This window comes from Malaya genurostris, chromosome 2 (assembly GCF_030247185.1).
Source record: "Malaya genurostris strain Urasoe2022 chromosome 2, Malgen_1.1, whole genome shotgun sequence".
Lineage (NCBI taxonomy): Eukaryota > Metazoa > Arthropoda > Insecta > Diptera > Culicidae > Malaya > Malaya genurostris.
In genome coordinates this window covers 234,234,244-234,255,074 of record NC_080571.1, presented here as the reverse complement: position 1 = coordinate 234,255,074, position 20,831 = coordinate 234,234,244, and the positions used below count along the sequence as shown (strand labels likewise).

The following is a 20,831-nucleotide window of genomic DNA, read 5'->3' as shown; positions in this document are numbered from 1 at the left end:
GTCATTATTAAAACACGATTTAACTACCGGAGATAGGTACTGGGCTGATATTACGCATCTCGAACCGAATCTCTCGAAACGGCTACTTATGAAGTCGATTCGACTGACCTGTGGCATGACGTATCGATTTCGACCTCTTTTTTTAAAGATATTTTTATTCAGGCCTATTTGCGTACAAGCTTTACGTGGCCGAATTATTGATTTTTTAAATAAAAAATTGTTTGAAGTGGATCTCGTTGTCACTCTTTTTCTAGGAGGAGAAGAGCGAGGGTTGAGGGGCATTTTGTTCGTGGCTCGTCTCGTCCTCCATTGCCGCATCGGTGGTTTTGTTGTTGATTTCCGTCTTCTTTTCGTTTTCCTTGTTATTCGCAGTCTTGGTCTCGTTTCTAGTTGCTGTGGAAGCGCCTTGTTGTACATTGGTTGCAGTTGTTGGTTGGTTTGATGGTAAAACAGAAGTACTACGCTCACTAGTTCACGTTGTTAAACGGTTGACCTGTCTTTGGTTGAAGATGTCTTTTTCGTAGTTTCAGTGCAAGGTTTACCGTAGTGTGCAGGTTGTTCACAAAACTGGCATGTAACCAGCTGATTTTCATAGGTAATCAACGTTTTACACGGACGTGTCCCACCTTGATCACAAATGATGTAAGATGAAATTGCCTTACGTAGTTGCATACGCACAACTCGCACGCCATTCCGGATGCCGGGGAAAAAATTCCGCCATACTTCTCTTTCGATGGAAAGAACTTCACCGTACTGCGACATGATTTCCCGAACGAACTGATCGCTGGTCTGCGGGGGAAGGTCATGCACGCGTACTTGTATGGCATTGTCCACCATGTGCACAGGGATTTTGTATTTAATGTTGTCACACTCAACGCTGTGCACCTCGTTGTTAACCGAAGCGAATGCAAGTGCATCGCTTTTACGTTTAAACATAATGTACACACATTTAGACGCCTTGTTGAATTGAATCTCACTTACATTATTAGCGTCTAGATGCATTCGTTCTTTAAGTAAGATTTCAATTTCATTTGCTGCTGGTCTAACTTTGCAACGCTTGAAATCTATACAAATTGAATTCGGTCTTGCAGGCCAAGTTTCAGGCTTTGTTAAGTCGTATTTGACCATTCCGTACACTCTATTGTTCACTGGCGTATTGTCTTTGTTTCTGTTGTTTCGACCGTAAACGATTTTCGACTGCGTCGGGTGAGATGCGAGCACGAACTGATTTCGATCACTTGATCGCGATCCTAACAATGTGGTACTAAATTTGTAATTTACTTTCACAATTTACTTGAGTACAAACGATTACTCACTAAATATACTTACAACATTATTATTGTTCAATTTTGACCATAACTTACCAATTAATCTCTAAGCCCAACCCTAAAAACTATGAATTTTCCTGATGTGTAAACAGCACCCAATATCAATTCTTCAAATGAATCCAAATTCCTGTCAGAAATTATTCGAATAAAAATGCGAAAAGGGGTTTCATGGGACTGAATCAAAGTCAAGGTAGGTAATTTTTTTCCATACCAATCTTCCATATGTAGCAAGAGAGGTATTTTTAAGGTAATAAAGTTTATCTAACAAAAAACTTTCTCTTATGCAGCACTGATACTTTCTTCTAATATTCGACAGTGGCATTTAGTTAAGGGGCGGGTAGGGTCTAACACTTTTGAAAAATCATTTATTTTTGCCTTTCTCATATAAAAAGGTTATGCAGTTCGTCGAGTACGCAAAATGTCTGTGTGTGTGCATGTGTGCGTGTATGTGTGTGTAACGTTTTTTGCACAAACTTTTCTCGGAGATGGCTGAACCGATTTTCACAAACTTAGATTCAAATGAACGTCTTGTGGTCCCATACAAAATTCCTGAATATTATTTGGATCCGACTTCCGGTTCCGGAATTATGGGGTAAAATGTGCAAAAAATTGTGAAAATAAGTGCACCAACTTTTTTCGGAGATGGTTAAACCGATCCCATACGAATTTACTGAATTTCATCCGGATCCGAATGCCGAATCCGGAAATATAGGGTAAAAAGTGTTAAAAATTTTATACCATCACTGAAAAGGGCGAAAACCGTAAAAAAAATTTTAAATCGTCCTCAAATCTTCTCCAATTGATAGTTTCAATCAGTAGACGGTCAAACAAACCGATTTCGCTTATTCTTTCAAAAATCAAGAATTGTTTTGAAGAATACCACAGTACTATAGAAGATAGTATGATTGATATGAGAAAGGCATCATTACACCACTAGGTGGATTTTTAATCCAGGTTTTTTTTTATTAACTTTTCATTTGAGTGTTTGAAAAAATTTATCCTTGCTGGTTTTTTTATTTCCCTATAGTAAAACATTTCAAGAATATATTGTCAAATTTTCAAGGATATCAGAACAAAACGCTCGAAGTTATGGGCCTTTATCTTTGTTTATTTCATACTGCGAAGAAATAAGAGCTCGGCGCATAGACCCAGGTGTAATTGACTTAAAAACTTCACAAAATATTCTTGAAATGTTTCAGTATAACAAATTATAAAAAATATGATTTTTTGGAAATATTAGACCCTACCGGCTCCCTTGAGTTGTAAATTGTTTCCATTGATTTTATAGACAAAAAACTTTAAACGCGTTTTTCTCGAAAGCAGATTTTGAAAGTCCATGTCCATCGTCATTCAAAAACTACTGCAACAATTTTGTTCAAATTTTGCACACTTTCTAGATTTAAAAACCAGACCCCAACGTTTTCTTTTTTGTCGTCTGTTACTTTGACGAGATTTAGCAGCTACAAAATGGTGGATGTTTTCGAGAAAAATCGTAGCTTTGACTTTGAACAACCACCAAAACTTGAAAAAATTAAAAAAAATCAAACAGGAACGTTGGGGTCTAGGAAAACTTCTACTCTTGCTTTGATTTGTTCACTTCTGATTAGTCTGCGCTGAGATACAGTGGACACCGCAAATCATGATTTTTAAGAAGCGTCCTCAAAAATACCTCTTCACCTACTTATTTCTCAATATTTTTCTTCAAAAAGATCACAAAATGTTGTTCAAATGATGCTTTTTAACATGCAAAACATTTTAATGTATTTCGTTGAACGATAATTCTGACAAATTCCCGAAAAGAATTTTTTTCATCATTTAGACTCTATCCCCCGGTCAAAAGACACTGGACGAAAGAATCATTTTGGACAAGAAATAGTTTTTGTTCAAAGAACATATTTTTTCTTAAAAGTGCCAATCTAGCAATGTATGATCACCATAATCACCTATCTTAGGCTTATTTTGTAAATCGATTTTTAATTTTTAAAGTACATTTTTTTCAGTGTAAGACTCGATATGGACTTTGTTTTCAGAATTTTAATTAAAAAAATTGACTGGTTTTGGGAAAATAATCAACACAGTATTTTTTGTAGGGTTTGTCATTTTTCAACAATAAGTATTTGATAATCCTGTTTTAATCCACCTAGTGGTGTAATGATGCCTTTCTCATATCAATCATATTCTATTCAAAATGTTTCTCTACGATTCTTGAAAGAAGAGATGAAGAGATTCTTTATTCATTAACTAGTATAACCTACCGAATGAAACAGTTCTCTGATCGGGGGCGGCCCGTTTGGCATAAGGTCATTTGGCATAATACCGTTTGCCATAACGCTGTTTGGCATAATGGTCTTTTGGCATAATGGTCATTTGGCATAATGCCATTTGGCATAATAATAATTGGATTTGCAATATTTTAATCTAATGAAAATTTTCGTATCTGTTTCGATCGATTGATGTTCTGCAAGGAAAACTCGAACGAAATATGTGAAACCTTTTTATATAAGAAACTGATTCAGGTCGAGACGGCCGAAGGCCGCGAGTGCGCCGGCGACCCGCCGTCGGAAGCGCCGGCCACTGCGGGGGGGCAGCGCCCCCGCAGAAATCACCTCTGTCTAGTTGCGGGCGTTTGACCGGATTACCCAAAGCTAGAAGCTATCCCTCAGTTAAGTCCGAACGAGCGGAAGCGAGGTCGGACACCAGGTCATTAAAAACGATGCGGCGTAGCCGCATTAGACCTTTCAAAATTGCACTAAATTAGAACAATTCCTATTAAGCCGCATGTTCATCTGTTATGCCAAATGACTGTTATGCCAAACGGCGTTATGCCAAACGTGGTAGCCCCCTCTGATCGGTTAGGCCATCCATGATTAAATGAAGAGAATGCCACTATTGGTAGGTACTTCCCGCACTGAAGCCCGATAAGCGATATAATCGAAGTCGGTTCGTATGACCATCATCATGACGTACAAACTCTACTAGTTGTTATTCAAATTTGGATGATTTCATACGATTTTGACATTGTATTTTAAACGACGGTGTTAATTTTTGTTGAATCCCAAGAATATGATTAATTTTTGTTAGGAGCATAAGATCTTTCATTTGAACCTAAGATTGGGAATATTGGTTCTGCCATCTCTAAGGAAAGAAAGTGAGATATTTTTTTCAGTATATGACTATTATCTCCCGTCGTTACTCGAAAATTGGAAACCAGGATAGCCAGAATCGGCTTATATGACTGCCTACTGATAATGGCATCAGTAGTGCATAGGCCACTTCAGAATTTTGTTATGTTTTTTTTTTGTTTTGAGTGAGGGTATCAAACACACTTTAACCTATAATGCCGGAACCGAAAGTCGGATCCGTTGAAATTTGTAAGTTTTGTGTTGGATCATAATCCCTTTTATTTGAACTTAAGTTTGTTGAAAACGCTTGGGCCAACTCTGAGAAAAGTAAGGAAATAATTTGAAATTGGTGTTTTTACACTAATCATCCTGTAAGTCCGGAACCGAAAGTCAGATCGAAATAAAATTCAGGAAATTTGTATAAGACAATTATACCTTTTAATTGAATTTAAGTTTGTGGAAATCGGTTCAGCCGTCTCTGAGGAAAATTAGTGCACTTTCTTTAATTCTTTTCGCGCATATCACCCTGTAAATCCAAAATCGGAAGAAAGATTCAAATAAAATTCAGGAACTTTGTATGGGACTAAAAGACCTTTCATTTGAATCTAAGTTTATGAAAATCGGCTCAGCCATCTTCGAGAGAAGTGAGTGCAAAATAATGTTACATACATACACACGCACATACACACGCACATACACCCCAAGTAACAATTTTTGTTACGCTAGCTTGTTTGTGACTAGTTTGCAACCAGATATTTGAGTGATTGTTACTAACATCTAACCACTTGCATGACTCAAAAAGCGCAGTTTCTACTAGTTGTTAATTCAGCTAAAAATAAGTTGTCGTTACGTTGTAATGCCATACTAGAATAACTTATCTTTTCATAACTTGAAAATAACTTGTTTCCAAGTAAACTAGTTGAAACTTAGTCACCATCGACATTATAAACATTGAATGAATCCAGAATACTTTTCTATCTTCAATAAAAAAGCAGGAGAGTGCTTTAAATCACAAACTTGATACAAGGTACAAATTTCACAACGATTTTAAAACTGTCGAGCGGAATTCAATTTTACTTAACTGTTTTTCATGCGCCTTCAATCAGAATCTGTTTATAAAGATATGAAAAATAAACAACAAAATAACGCTATGTTCAGAATGCTCAAATTAGAGTGATTTCTTATCATTTTAAATTCATATATCATGAGAGTTATAATATTATCACAATCGATGCTCAATCCCTATATTATTTTCTTCGTATTTATGACAGTGCATAGAACAAAAATGATTATTCTGCCTTTCACTATTTTCGGCAAAAAGTAGTTTGGAAAAAAGTAATCTCCTGGTTTTATTTACGTTTCATACACTTCTTGAGACTCCATATTGTATTCGCCATATTCAAGCCAACAAAGGTTGTTTTGTTTGCATTTTCGTTATCATAACGTTGGGAAAACCTACCGATAACTATCTGAATCAATGAAGAATTTTATGTTATAATCTCATAATATCTAAGTTATTACTACATCAATTCACATAGTAACGATTTACATATACGCTTACGTATTTATAATGGTTTCGCAACCTTTTTTCAACTTGTAGCTAAAACTAAAACTGTGATTAAAGATATGTTAGAATCAAGTAACGATAACTTACTAATGATAGCTAGTTCAATGTTTATGTTATAAAGAAACACTGCCGTCACCTTGTTTTAACCATAACATAAAAAAACATGTTCGTGTTCTTGTTGCAACATAGTTGGGCTAAGTGGTATCAGAACTAGTTACGGGTTGCCAATATTAGAGTCTAATAAACTTATTTTCAACTAGTAGCTAGTAATAAAGTTGCGATTAAAGATATGTTTGGATTAAGTTACGATAGCTTATAATTTATTATTAATTCAATATGACAAAAAGATGTGGTGATTTGAAACCTAAATAACTATTTCGTAACTGGTTAGGTTATGAAGAAACATTGCTGTCACCTTGTTTTAGCCAGTATAACATAAAAAACATATTCGTGCTCTTGTTGCAACATAGTTTGGACTTAGTCGCATCAGAACTAGTTGCGGATTGCTACTTGGGACACATGCACATACACATACTCAAATGGTATATGACACTCGGCCCTCCGGGCCTCGGTTCAAAAATCGATTTTTTGAACATCTTTATTTTTTATATAGGGGTGCAAATCAGAAACTCAAGAAAAAATACTCGTAGAAATGTGGTCAGGTTTTAAACACTTACAGCTCAGTCCATTTTGTACCAGTTATTAATATTATTTCATCATTTAATTGGAAATATTTCTAAGTTTCGATTTGAATGTATCACTACTTCAATCCTACGCGTAGCGTTCTAGAGGTAGGTTGTTGCTAGACAGCAAGACAAAAAAGCCATAAATCGATTTGGTATGCTCTGATCTTGTGTCATGCAAGCTCGGATAAAATTCCATGTTATGTCGTTTCGCCTGAGAAATTGACAACTACCCTGAACTCGATTGATAATGAGAAAACCACTTCAACCGAAATCGCAGAATGGTGGAGAAACTTAACGCTATAAAAATAACTGCTTGCATACAAAACTTGAACACAAGCTTGGCGAAGCGAAGCTTTACTATCGAAATCCGTATCGCAAGTATGTACAAAGATATAATTGCATACATTTTGGACATTGGTGTAATTTCGTCGCCTATAAAACAAATACAAATCAAGACAAACAATGTTCGGTGTTGGTTCCTAATCAAGATCAATCTAAGCAGACTCTCATGCAATTGCGGATTCAAAAATGTGACGATTGATTGAACTGTTTGATTGTAGATCATTAGAAATTTTGGTTGCCTTGTTTTTACATCAATGGGTCGAACAAAAATTAAAATTAAATTCAAATTAAATCGCAACCTATGCGACCAATAGACCTTTCTTTTGAATATAAGTTTGTTTCATTCAAATGTGAGAGTGTGTTGTCAACTGCAAATACGATTTGGCGCGAATTTGTCATTATTAATTTTTAGTTGGTTTCACATAAAATCACCATAAATAGATTTGCAATTTTGCGATAGATTGATAAAGTCAAAATAATAAAAAAACTCTAAGAAAAAATGATTTTTTTACGAAAAAGATACACTCAGAAGCAGAACTCAAACCTGCTTCTGAAACAGCACCGAATTGGTACACTGTACATCGAACACGTTCTATTCCTATCCTTCTCACGACCGGTACCTTCTATCTAAGTATCTTCTGTGGTCATCAGACCCACCAGTTTTCTCGCTCTAACTAAATACTCTTTTGTTGCTTTTGTTGCCATATTCTGATGTTACGTGGCTTGCTTAAACACAATTAATTTTTCTCAAAATAAACTGTTTTGTTTTTAACAACAAATTCTGCAACTTGTAGATGTACAAAGGCCATCTCATATCCACATTCTCCTGCAGTAAAATCTGTTCTGTTTAGTAACACATCAGCTCACGAGAGCCTCTGTAAGCAAACAGAACTAATCTACATAACGAAAGAGGTAGAAGCAAACACGGTTTTTTTCTTCCTATGAAAACATCGACTGACATGCATTAGCTACTCCCGTATAAGATCAGTAACTCAACTGAAACGATAGAAATGACAGACTAGAAATGATAAACAAATTACCATGTCACATACTCAATCTTCGAGGGAGCATATTACCGCCAAAATCCATCACAGTTCACAGAAGCGTGTCTTGGCACCCCATAAATTGTTTTGAAAGAATGATCACAATAATATTTTACGCTCTCGAGAGATTGCTTACTTTAAATAACTTTATTCGTGGTTTGTGCAAATTTCGCGACAACCCGCCATTCTTTAAATAGGTTGTGTGCGGCTTGGCAAGTTATTTTAAAACTATTTTATTCCATTTATCAACATTGCATTGAATTACACTAACCGACTCTGTCTTCCATTCCAGGTTTTCCAGCCGGTTCGAAATCCCTCTGCTGGTGCAGAGTGTCGTAATGAATATAACCATGTTTATAATGATTCACCTGTGTGTGACGGTGCGGCGTAACAATGCCATCATGCGAACCAGGGAGCGAGTGTTTTCAGGTAGGTGCCACACTGGTTTATTCTGTGGTTTTTGTTGATCATATGACCGAAGTGGCCTTGTTAAGGTTGGCCGTAAAACATATCCTGTCAGCCCGTGAAACATGACCAGGCCAACTTTGTCAACCTTGACCGGATAAATAATGTTTCTGTAGAATTTAGATGCTTTTTTTTGCTGAATTGTGCTCCCACAAGATTGAATAATAGGCAAAAAATACTGTCTATTAAGATAATTATTATTCATGTTTTTTTCCTTGCTAGAAGTGATGCAAATCGGAGATCTTCAATTTTATTTCGCGATAAGTGTTTTTTATTTTCACGCGAATTCAACTACTATATTGTTTATTTCAATTTCAAGCGCGATCCATTGATTGCAGACCGAGTCAGTAAGTCTTCAAATTACCGTATGCGTGATTTTGTTTGCACCATCGTGCAAATAAGGTTCCCGTTTCACTTATACATATAATGTTTTGGGTTTCTTTGCATGCATGTGAGCTATAGCTTATGCCATGATTACCAAAAGCAATCGGGAGCTACGAGTCGAGTGATGTAAGAAAATCTTGAATAACCTAAAACATAAACATCCGGTAAATCTGTTCACCGACGAGAACATGTTTACCGTAGATTCCGTATCAAATTCAAGAAACAACCGCTATATTAGTTCTAACTTGGTTAAAGGCGTGCCGGACGAGTATAAAAAAAAAAACATGGACCCATTGTTCATTTGAAGGTAAACACGGAGATATATATCGGGATTTCAAGGAAATATGTTTTTTCCGTGGATCAAAGAACAGTACAGTCCGCAGCCAAATGTGACGGTGATAGTGATCTTACGCTTCCATGCAGCTTCCCTTCTAAAACTTTTAACGTTACATTTCCTCACCGTGGAGAATGGTTGTCTGGATGGTTGGAGCGACAACTTGATGAATATATAACTTGTTGCACTGACAGTTCCTTGCTGGAAGGTCAAACCGGTGCTGATGTCTATTGCCGCGAAATGAGATTAGAACAATCTCATTCACTGGGTGGTTTCTGTATCGTGTTTCAAGCAGAACTTTTTACGATTCTCTGTGAAGTACGGGCAGCTCTTCAACGAGGTGTCTGTGGCAGCTCTTAAAGCAGTTGGTGCAAATGAAACCACATCTAGTCTTGTAATCGCTTGTCGAACTCAAATCGAAGAACTCAGCATATTAAACCTCTTATGGGTACCCGGCCATTCTGGTATTACTGGAAATGAATTGGCTGACGAATTGGCTAGAACTGGAGCAGAGACCAGTTTTGTCGGTTCTGAACTAGCCTTACCATAACCAACTAGTTGGATAAAACACAAAATTCGTTCTTGGGCAGCGTCAAAGCATGTCAGTTATTGGCGAAATCTTGAAAGTTGTGTTCACACAAAGACATTTTCAAAAGATCTAAATTTGAAAACATCTAAGAACCTATTACATTTCTCTAAGCAAAATTGCAGTATTCTAGTCAGAGCACTGATTGGACATTGTAAACGTAACTATCACATGGCTACTATTTACCGTGCTGAATATTATTCGTGTGACCTTTGTAAATCCGATTACGGAATTGTATGCCGTTCGATATGCAGCTGCCCAGCATTAACGAAATTGCGTATGCGTATTTTTGGCTTCCTGTACATATTTATGAATATATTTTCAGGAATTCGAAGTTTTAGGATATTTTACTATGCTTTGTCCAATATCGTGACGGAAAAGCAAAGTCCTGGCATTACATTCCTTTTGTGGAATTTGGCCTTTCTGTTTCAACAGACTTCGCAGCCGATTCTTAGTGTACAGAATCATTGCATGGCTAGTACTATGGATCCTACTGACACTAAGAATCCTTCCAGGTCGGGGCTCGAACATACGACAACTGGCTTGTAAGACCAGCGTCCTATGCATTGAACCGCCAACCCGCCAATTTAACTATGCCTTGTCCAACATCTTGACGGAGAGATTCTTGATTTCTTTGGAAATCTCGAGTCGGCCTAGTGATCTAATTGAGCGGTTGCTGTAATACCCCACCGGATCAGGGTCATTTCGCCGAAAGCCGTTTCGCCGAAAGCCATTTCGCCGAAAGCCATTTCACCAAAAGCCATTTTGCCGAATCCCGCAATTGTTCTGATATCGTAATTGGAATTGATTTAAAATAAAGACAAATGAAAGATGATAGCGTTAACACCAGGTATATCTACCAAACAAGTGTGTGTGTGTGTGTGTGTGTGTGTGTGTGTGTGTGTGTGTGTGTGTGTGTGGTATTTTCCGTTTACTGAGTGAAAATGAAGAATATCTAACGCGGCTTCGCCACAACGTTCTGGTTCGTGTGCTGTCCGCCCTCGTTACCGCTCGTTCGGACCTAACTAAAGCAAAGAAACCTTGCTTTGAGCAGACCGGGCAAACGAGGCGGTCACAAGTTTGTATGCAAGAGGCCGCCACTTCCGACGGCGGGTCGGCAACCACCTTGACTTCGGTTATGTTGGTGCGTCACATCAATTATTCAGAAGACATGATAACACAAAAAAACAATAATATGATATATTCGAAATTACCCTTTCAGTGAAATGTTCAATTCGGCGAAATGACCCTTTCGGCGAAACGACTTTCGGCGAAATGGCATTCGGCGAAACGACTCTCGACGAAATGGCTTTCGGAAAAATGACCCGCTCACCTCCCCCACCTTACCCATAGTTCCTCTCATTCACTATCCTTTATCATCTGGAAATGATGAGAAACCCGCCAAGGCACTAAATCTTCGAATTATGTGGGGAACGTGCCATCTGAGCCATTTTGTTTTGATCCTGATACTGAAGCATTAATAGCAAAAAATGGACCCATTGCTCATTTGGTAAATACGGATGGGGATTTCAAGTAAATATGTAATTCCGTGTATCAAAGAACAGTACAGTCCGAAGTCAAATGTTGTACTTCAACAAGTTGGGGCTCCTCGCCATATCTTAATTAGAACTCGGAAGTGGTTACAGGATCATAGGCCATTCTGAGCGAAGGATATGTTACCGCAATCTTGCCTGGATTTAATCTGCTGGATTACTCAGTATGGTGCGTCTTTAAAGTCAAAGCATGTTCTATACGCCATCCAGACTAATGGCGTTTTTCATTGAAACACACTGGTGTCGTGGATTACTCTGGTTTTGCACTTTCGAGCAGAAATCGCAATGAAACACCGTCAGAATGTTGCATTTCTGCTCGAAAGTGCAAAACCAGAGCAATCCACGCCACCAGTGATTTTCAATGAAACACGGCATAAAAAAGACATTGATTGCACAACCAGTAATCAGAAGGATCAATGTTAGGCAAACACGTCTGGTGGGGCAATATGTCCCATTTGAGCATTTCCAAATATTTTTTCAAGACTTTGGCGACATGAAGCCGAGGGTGGTCATGCAGGAAAATAACTTTATCGTATCTTTACTTGTATTCTAGTCGATCTTCTCGTAATGCACGGCTCAAACGCATCAATTGCTAAAAATAGACGATGATCGTTGGTATAAGCTGTTTGTTTCTGTGAACTTTTCCCCATTTACTAATTCAAATTTTGCCAAATTCACTACTTCGAATTGTAACGAGTAGTTTCTACACTAAAGTTTTACTTGTTGGCGACTAACATATTTTACTGCCAAATCTACGCGGAAAAATGATTAAAAATATAAGACAATGTAGACTTACAGTAAAACTCCTCATAGCTCTTTAAAAATATTTCAATGGATCCAAAAGGAAACGATTGGTGGAATTTATCTGATGTTAACTTTTTATCATTTATTCATCTACATCAGAAAGTAAATTCAGGACCAGGATTTAGGAACTTAATCGCACTTACAAATTTGATACCACTCTAGATTTTACATCAAAAATAAATCATTTATGAGTACATTACGCTGTATTTTTTTCAGATTTTTAGAAAATGTGGACGTTTTAAAAAAAATGCGTCTCCATCAAATTGTTATCATCCGATGGAGACGCATGGTATTTAGTTCTAAAATCATATTTCACATGTCCATAGAACTAAATACCATGCGTTTCCATCTACAACTTGAGTTCAGGGCTTAAGAAAGAATTTCCATAAGGAAGGACCAGTGCGAGAAACATGAATCAGAACTAATGAATTGACAAATATTTAGGTTTTTTATATACGATTTAAAGTTTTTTTTTATGAACTGATAAGTCATTTTACATTTATAAAAAAATTTTTGCATTTAAATCAAATAATAACTATATTTAGAAAAATTCCGAAGGACAATTAAATTATAGTTCTTTTGCAAAAAAAGTGTTCCTAGATACCAACGCAAAATCTAAGGAAATACGAAATAAAGCGAAATCTAAAAAACTATCCGTTTTAGGGTAAAATATTCGTCGACGTTCTGTATCACATGGTGTGAAAAGTCAAGTTGCCTGAAATTGCTCAACAAGACAGCTTAAATCAAGCTCATAAAGACGGATTAATGAAACTGGGATCGGACTGACAGTAAATCCATCGAAACAAAATGTATGAGAGGGAAAGGCTTTAAAATATAACACCTTCCCATTCGAATAATGGTGCGTGGCGACGATATCGTGGTAGTTCATGAATTCGTGTATTCATTCATTTATGACCGCGGATAAGGATACAAGAAAAGTAATACGTCAATATAAGAAATTAATCAACGGCGTATAAACAACGGTTTTCAACAGCTGCTTGGAGATCCACCTATAATACGTACAGCTGAAATTGGACAGCTGCGATCGGCAGGGCATGTCATCAGGATAACAGACGCAACCATTTGAAAATGGTTTTTGAATGTAATTCGGAAGGCTCAAGAAAAAGAGAACCATAGCGAGCAAGGTTGATCGATCAAATGGTGGCCGTTGTCTGAGCTGTATGGAGACGACTTCTAGATACATAATAAATGGGCTTGAGCTGATACGTAAGAAAAGTACTCCACGAAACACCAGAAAAAAACCACTAAGTGCACATAAACTTAAAGAACTATATTTGTAAAAGCGTTTGAAATTTAATTTGTATACATTTGTACATTTTTCGATTAAAGCAATAAAATAATACGATTTTCCAAAACTGATTAATAAAGAGGTGCTCTTCAGGAAATAGCAAAAAACTGAAAATATTAAGCTTAAAAGCATTTGTTGTTTGTATAGAAAATCGACGATGCGAGTTAATACGTTCTTTTTGGGTCTTCGGGACTTGCTGCAGGCGCTTCGACATGATTTCTATCTGGTTTATAGTATTTCTTAGGACTGCTAATAGCTAACCTCGAAACGTCCATTCTATCCCGCAAGATGTTGAAGTTAGAACGAATTACAACCTTCCGCTGAAACACATGTTCACTAATGCACTCTCTACATCATTGTTTGGTGAATCGACCCAGGTGTGCGGGTGCGTGTAAATAACATAAGGAATACAATTCTTTTATCATTATTAATTACGTCAATACTCAAGCCCTTAGCTCAAGTTGTAGGTGGAAACGCATGGTATTCAGTTCTAAAGGCATGTGATATATGATTTCATAACTAAATACCATGCGTCTCCATCGGATGATGACAATTTGATGGAGACGCATGGTTGTTAGAATGATTTTTTTTTGAAATTTGATATTATACCACATTTTTGAAAAATCTGAAAAAATGCAGCATAATGTACTCAGAAATGATTTATTTTTTATGTAAAATCTAACTTTGAATTTTTCAGAATATATTTCATGTGATAAAAAATATTCAAAATTTTCGAATTTTTTTTAATCGCACTTTCAAATTTGGCACCATTTGAAAATGCGATTAAAAAAAATTCGAAAATTTTGAGTATTTTTGATCACATGAAATATATTCTGAAAAATTCTAAAAAAAAATCAGAAAGGTTTTCAATAATTCCTAAAATATTTCTGATTTTTCAATTTTTTTTGCTAAATAAAAAAAAGTTTTTCGTGTTAGTTTGAATGCATTTTGCTGACTTCAGGATATGGAAGTGGAATCAGATATTTTATTGTTCATTACATCCGCAGTAAATTAGAAGAATTCGTATTTACGTCAATCGGGTAATGTCAGTTTTCACATTGCTCAATGGTGTAAACATTATCACGCTGACGGTATATCAAAGTGAGATGCTAAGAATGTGTTTAAGGGCCATTTTACAATCGCATGAAAACAGTCATTTCACAGTGGTCCAGAAAACAAAATTAGCAGGACATAATTCTTGTCGCTGCACCTGTACCGCAAGTCTTTATTATTTTAGTACAGTGATTCCCAAACTGGTCTCTCCGGGCCACGAGCGCGACAACACATGGTAAGGCCTTAGACGTTTTCCAGCGCAGTGGCAGGGGGAGTTTGGAAAATACTATTTTAGAACGGTTCCAATGACTTAGGTTTTTAGTAACGGTTTTTAGTAACGGTTTTTAGTATAACTTTTTTATGAGATTCTTTTTGATGACGCATTATTCCACGAAATTTCAGATCCAAACAATACACAATTTTTACTGCAGAAACTTTAATTTTATGCTGTCTAGTTCAAAATTTATGGAAACTTTTCATATGGAAGTTTTTTTTCTAAACGATATCTTGGTATGGGGCAGACGAAAATAATTGCATTTGATTGAATTTGAATGATCATACGTTTGCGTACAATATATGGGAAAACTGAAGGACTGTTATTTTTCAATGCCAAATAAATAAAAAAAAATTACATGCATTTTTGTATGGCATGCTACATGGAATTAGAAGTCCCGAACATAACAAAGAAAAAGTCGTTTTTTTACCGTGAAAACTTATTCTATTATTCAGTATAATATCCATCTAGAGCAATACACTTGACCCATCGGTTCTCGAACATTTTTATGCCCTTTGGAAAAAAATATTCGTGAAGGCCTTCAAAATTGGCTTCCGTTTCTGCAATGACGTCAACATTCGACAAAAAAATTCTTTCCCTGGAGAAATCTTTTCAGGTTCGGAAATAGACAATAGTCGCTGAGGGCCAGATCTGGAGAATACGGGAGATCTTTAAATTTCACCGTTGATTTGTGCATGAATTCTCTGATACGTCTTTTTCCATAGCTTCATGAAAACTGGACCTCGTCGGACACGATCAGCTCTTATTCAAGCACTAGTGTATTAATTGTCATGTAATTTGGTATTGGGCCATCTAGAGGCTTGTTCCCAACAAAAATATACACGGTTCATAACTATTCACGTATTTTCCGCGAGAAGCTCGGGACATTGTATTTCATGTAGTATGCATTAGTTATACCGGGTGTTTCGGCTTTGTTGTTACCCTTTCATGGGTTAATATAAACCACGAATGAATTTTAAAAAATCCAAGAAACATGGTGTGGCATCTTAACTATCTCGGAGATCAGGATCACTTTGCCAAACACCGGTTTTGCTGGATTTTCCTCAATAAACCATTAATCCTAAAACTCACATGTGCAGGGCCGTCGGAAGATTTGCAATATGATAGACCATATATGATAAGTTTCGAAAAAAATTGTGGACATGCAAATATCATCGAATCAAAAGATTTTTAAAAACGTTAACTCAACAGAATAGTTCACATGCCAAAAGTGTTTTCATGTTTAAAATTTTTTATTATGAAAAATGAAAAATAATTTTAAATCCTCAAAAAGTTCGAGCCCGGGAAGATTCCTCCCGTTCCCCTTTCTTTCTCACCGGCCCTGAATATGTGTATCAATCGTCAAAATTTTCGCTATTCGATCTTGGTGCCGTTCAATCGGATTTGGCTGATGCATTAAATCTAGATTCGTTTGAACCAGGCAAACGAGTAACTTTAGACAGAACGAGGATCTATACCAAGCAGTAGTCATCGCTTTCGGCGGCAAGTTATCGTCATTATTGACATACTAGGGCCTTCTCGTTTGGAATTGTTAGTGAAATAATCAACTTGGCCGACTGAATTTCGACGAAACCGGACTCGGCCAAATCATCCCCACTTTTTGACTATTTCAAGTTACATACAAACAATTCCAAGTTCATGAGATTCCTTCATTTATTTCTCTTGTGATTTATTTCGAGGCTTCTAGAGCTGGGTTTCAAACAATATCCAGGAAATCTGTATATGACCGCCAAGGATAAGTATGATGTTCCTCAGAACCTCCGGACAATAGAAGATATCGAAGGTCTCAATTTCGTGATTTATATTTGCGGAAAGCATACTACAGCACTTTGAAAGGACATGTGTATTCGAAAGAGTACGCTTCTCCCTTTCCTCTTTCGGATGGACTTAGCATTATGCCACTACACGAAGGAATGCTAGAATGGTATAAAGCGAATGGTGTCGATTTCGTGCCGAAAGATCTGACCACCACAAACTCTCCAGAACCATAGAAATGGTTTATACTAAAGCCCTTAGAAAGGTTTATACTAAAGAGTTAGAGTATTCTCCGTCATTGCTCACCTTTCGGTGTATTTTGCTGTAATGCAAACGACCAGCAGCTGAGTGCTAATGTAATTGCTTTTGTTTGAAGTCAATAGAAAAATACTAGACCATTATGAAGGAACACCTTCTAAAACAACCTAGACTAGTGAAGAATGTAGAAGAAATCAAGAAAGTATGGGTTAATAATATGTTAAAAGCTATCGATTCTGAGGTATAGTAAAGCGTTATTATTGGGGTTAAGGGCAAAAATTTTATTAAATAACAAATTGTATCCACTCAGGTCCTGATCCTCGATTAATTGCATTTCACTATGTAATTGAAAAAAAATTGTCGAACGATTTGTCATTTGGCTATATTTATTCCATAACTTTCAAAAAGTAAGTTACTTCTTATCAGTTCGAAACAGCTCTTCATCGGTGCTGCTTGCAGTAAGTGGCTAGTACTATTGTATCAAATTAATTGCTGCTGTCACGAAACTCTTCTTGCAAGTTAATTTGAAATCTGATAGTCGATCCTAGAATAGCGAAATTTGCAACCACACAAAAACATGACTAATCAATAAACATCCCACCAAACACTGATTTCCATTATCTCGCAGGAGATGAAACACTGCTGGGGACCCGAGAATCTATTAATAGAGCCATCGACGAGCACGCTAAGAGCGATGGCGTAATTAGCAATCGTGCCGGAGTCCCGTACTCAGCAGCACTGGCTGCCTGTGGTTCCGGATCGTCAACCGAAGGAGTCAGTAAACTGACCAACAGCACCACTATCGGGATTGGATCCGTCTTACCCACCCTAGTACCGGCAGCGAGTGGTGGTGGCGGTGGCGGCAGCGGCCCGGGACTAAAGAAATCTCGATCCCGGCACTACATTATCGGTACGTTTCACTTCCCTGTTCACACCACCAAACCAGGCCCCGCCAAGAGCTGACATCCATTGCAAATTATCTACCTTCATTAGCTTTTCAAGTACTGCCTACACGAACCATCCTTCGCAAGATTTTGCCGCTTGTGCCGTTTGGTGCTGGTGCGGCGAATCTTCGATTGCATATTGCTCAACTTGTGCATTGAGGGAGCGCAGGCTAGTGCACAGCAATCCTCTTCATTCCATAGTGCATACACGACACACGAGGGACTTATCAGTAGTATCATCCTTACTCGAGTACTAACTGCCATTGTGATACTAACAAGAAACACTAGTGCGTCACAGAACACAGAGTTTTCGTTTTTTTCTTTGAACGGATGTACTTATCTGTAATACGGTTCCAGAAACACTCCATTCAAGCATTTATTGTTTTCGGAAAGAGCACTCATTTTGTGACACAGTTTCTTCATCGGATGCAACTGCTAGTTCCATTATCATCATGAACGTGGTCTGCATTGAAAACCTCCATCTCATTGGTGTATTCAGCCATTTCTTTCAAAGCTGTGACGATGATAGAGCATTATTTATGATAGTAGCGCAAATAAGATTATTTCATTTTGTGTATTTTTTACGAAACATATTAGGATATTTTCGTTTTTTGTTTGTACTGAGGGAGACGAATCAGAGCTTACGTTGGTAAGCAGTTCTAAAATTATGATTAAATAACAATTATTAACAAACAAACTGACCGTTACTCATTCATTCGAGCTGCAGGTATGTATCGTAACATTTTCAAGCCGAACGAAATATAAATTTTTACGAGAAAAAATGGGTTCAGTCTTATCCGAGAAATATAATATGCATTAGTTTTGCACACACACACGTCCACACATATGTAAAACACAGACATTTTGCGATCTCGACGAACTGATTAGAATTGTGTATGAAACTCGACCTCCCGGGCCTCGGCTGGAATGTCGATTGTTACAGTGATTGCATAGCCTTTCTATAGTAGAAAGGCAAACAGAACATGTTAATTCTTCACTCAGTCACTCAAAGGAAGGACTTATATTTTCACGTCCACGTTAAATTGCGGACAGTTTTAATTCAGTGTAAACTATGAATTATTTCATGGATTGCTGAAATGATTCACTTATATGACAGAAAAATACTTTCCACTAAGGATGGCTTTTATCGTATCAAAGAACGCTCTCTACCAACTCTTCACACGATTCAATCAGTGCCGTCAAAGAAAGGCGGATATCATCTCAGCAACAAAAAACCGGCATGGTTCATTTAACATAGAATGGACACCAGTGCGAGAGCGAATTTCTCTCGACGACCTGTCTGAGCATCACGAGTTAGCACGCTGCTGTGAAGATTCTCTCTGAAGCAACAAACGGTCGCTTATTCTCGTTTCGCGATCCGATTCTATATGGTCAGTTGATAATTGCATTAGAATCATATTTACTATTGCCACTTATTCTAACTATGTGCATATAACCTTTGTATAAGTTGTGTCTATGAAAATGTATGTGAATGCTCCATACAAGCGTTTTGAAATATTGCAACCTTTTCGTAAAAAATGTTTTGTGTAATGAATGTGGAAACCCCCAATCACATGACCATTTTCGGAAATGATGTGATAAATGGGTGCATGAAAATGATGTTTGGGGTTGGCTCAAAATCCAAGATGGCGACTTCCGGTTTATCGATATTCCTTAAACATCCTTACAATGTGGGTATTTTCGGAACAGGACTGATGAGTAGTTGACGGAAAACGATGTTTGAAGTGGTTTGGAAATCCAAGATGGCGATTCAGAATCTTTTTCACGGTTTTTCGCCCTTTTCTGTGATGGTTTAAATTTTTAACACACTTTACCCTATATTTCCGAATCCGGAAGTCGGATTTGGATGAAATTCAAGAACTCCGTATGGGACTACAGGGCCTTTCATTTGAACCTTAGTTTGCTAGAAAACATATTATCATATGTTTTGTATGGGACCAATTTTGTACGGGACCACAAGACTTTTCATTTGAATCTCTGTGAAAATCGGTCGAGCCATCTCCGGGAAAAGTTAGTGCAAAAAACGTGTGTATGTGTGTGTGTGTGCGTGTGTGTGTATGTCAAATAATCTCACTAGGTTTTCTCGGAGATGGCTGAACCGATTTTAACAAACTTAGATTCAAATGAAAGGTCTCGTGGTCCCATACGGAATTCCTGAATTTCATCCGGATCCGACTTCCAGTTCCGGAGTTATAGGGTAAAGTGTGTTCAATATTGTACACCGTCACTTAAACCGGCGAAACAAAACACGTAAAAAATTTCCTAAACTGGTCTCAAAACTACACAAATCGATAGTCATTATCAGTAGGCAACTAAACAAACCGATTCCGGTTATGCTGGTTCCCGGTACCCGGTTCCGGAAGTACAAATAGAATACCACAATATAATATATACATGAGAAAGGCATAATTACACCACTAGGTGGATTAAAACAGGTTTTTTTTTTAATATTTATTGGAATATGAGTTAAAGTCAAATTATTAAGATTTAAATTGGATGTTCAGCCACAAGTGGTGACTTTTCAGCTCTATTATATATATGATTTGGTTGTTACCATGAGAACATCATTTGCTTCGGGTAGATTTGGAAGATCAGAAGTGAAAATATTATACAAGATTGGAACTACGCTCAAACCCTTCGGAACACCTGCTCGTACGGGTAGCAATTCAGATTTACAATTCTAATAGCTAACCTGAAGAGTACGATCAATTAAATAATTTTGAATCATTTTGATCAAATAAATAGGAAACTAGAAATCAGACATTTTTGCTATTAAACCTTTGTGCCAAACACTGTCGAAAGCCTTTTCTATGTCTAGAAGAACAACTCCAGTGGATAACCCAGAAGATTTATTTGATTTTATTGATTTTATAAGTTCGTTACTCTAACAAGTTGATGAGTAGTTGAATGTTCATGACGAAATCCAAACTGCTCTGGTAAATAAATTGAATTTTCATTTATATGAGTCATCATTCTCAACAA

At 37.1% G+C, this 20,831-nt stretch overlaps 1 protein-coding gene across 3 annotated transcripts in view; it reads left to right on the top strand.

Annotated features, from left to right (window-relative positions):
- Positions 1-20,831, top strand: part of LOC131428179 (solute carrier family 66 member 2) — a 97,070-nt gene that overhangs the window by 32,826 nt on the left and 43,413 nt on the right. For 2 of the 3 annotated variants that reach the window (XM_058591899.1, XM_058591897.1), the window contains 2 exons: positions 8,381-8,517; positions 17,513-17,794. In XM_058591899.1, the coding sequence (XP_058447882.1) occupies positions 8,381-8,517; positions 17,513-17,794 (419 nt within the window). The remainder of the gene's footprint in view (positions 1-8,380; positions 8,518-17,512; positions 17,795-20,831) is intronic. The other variant, XM_058591900.1, reaches the window with a different exon arrangement.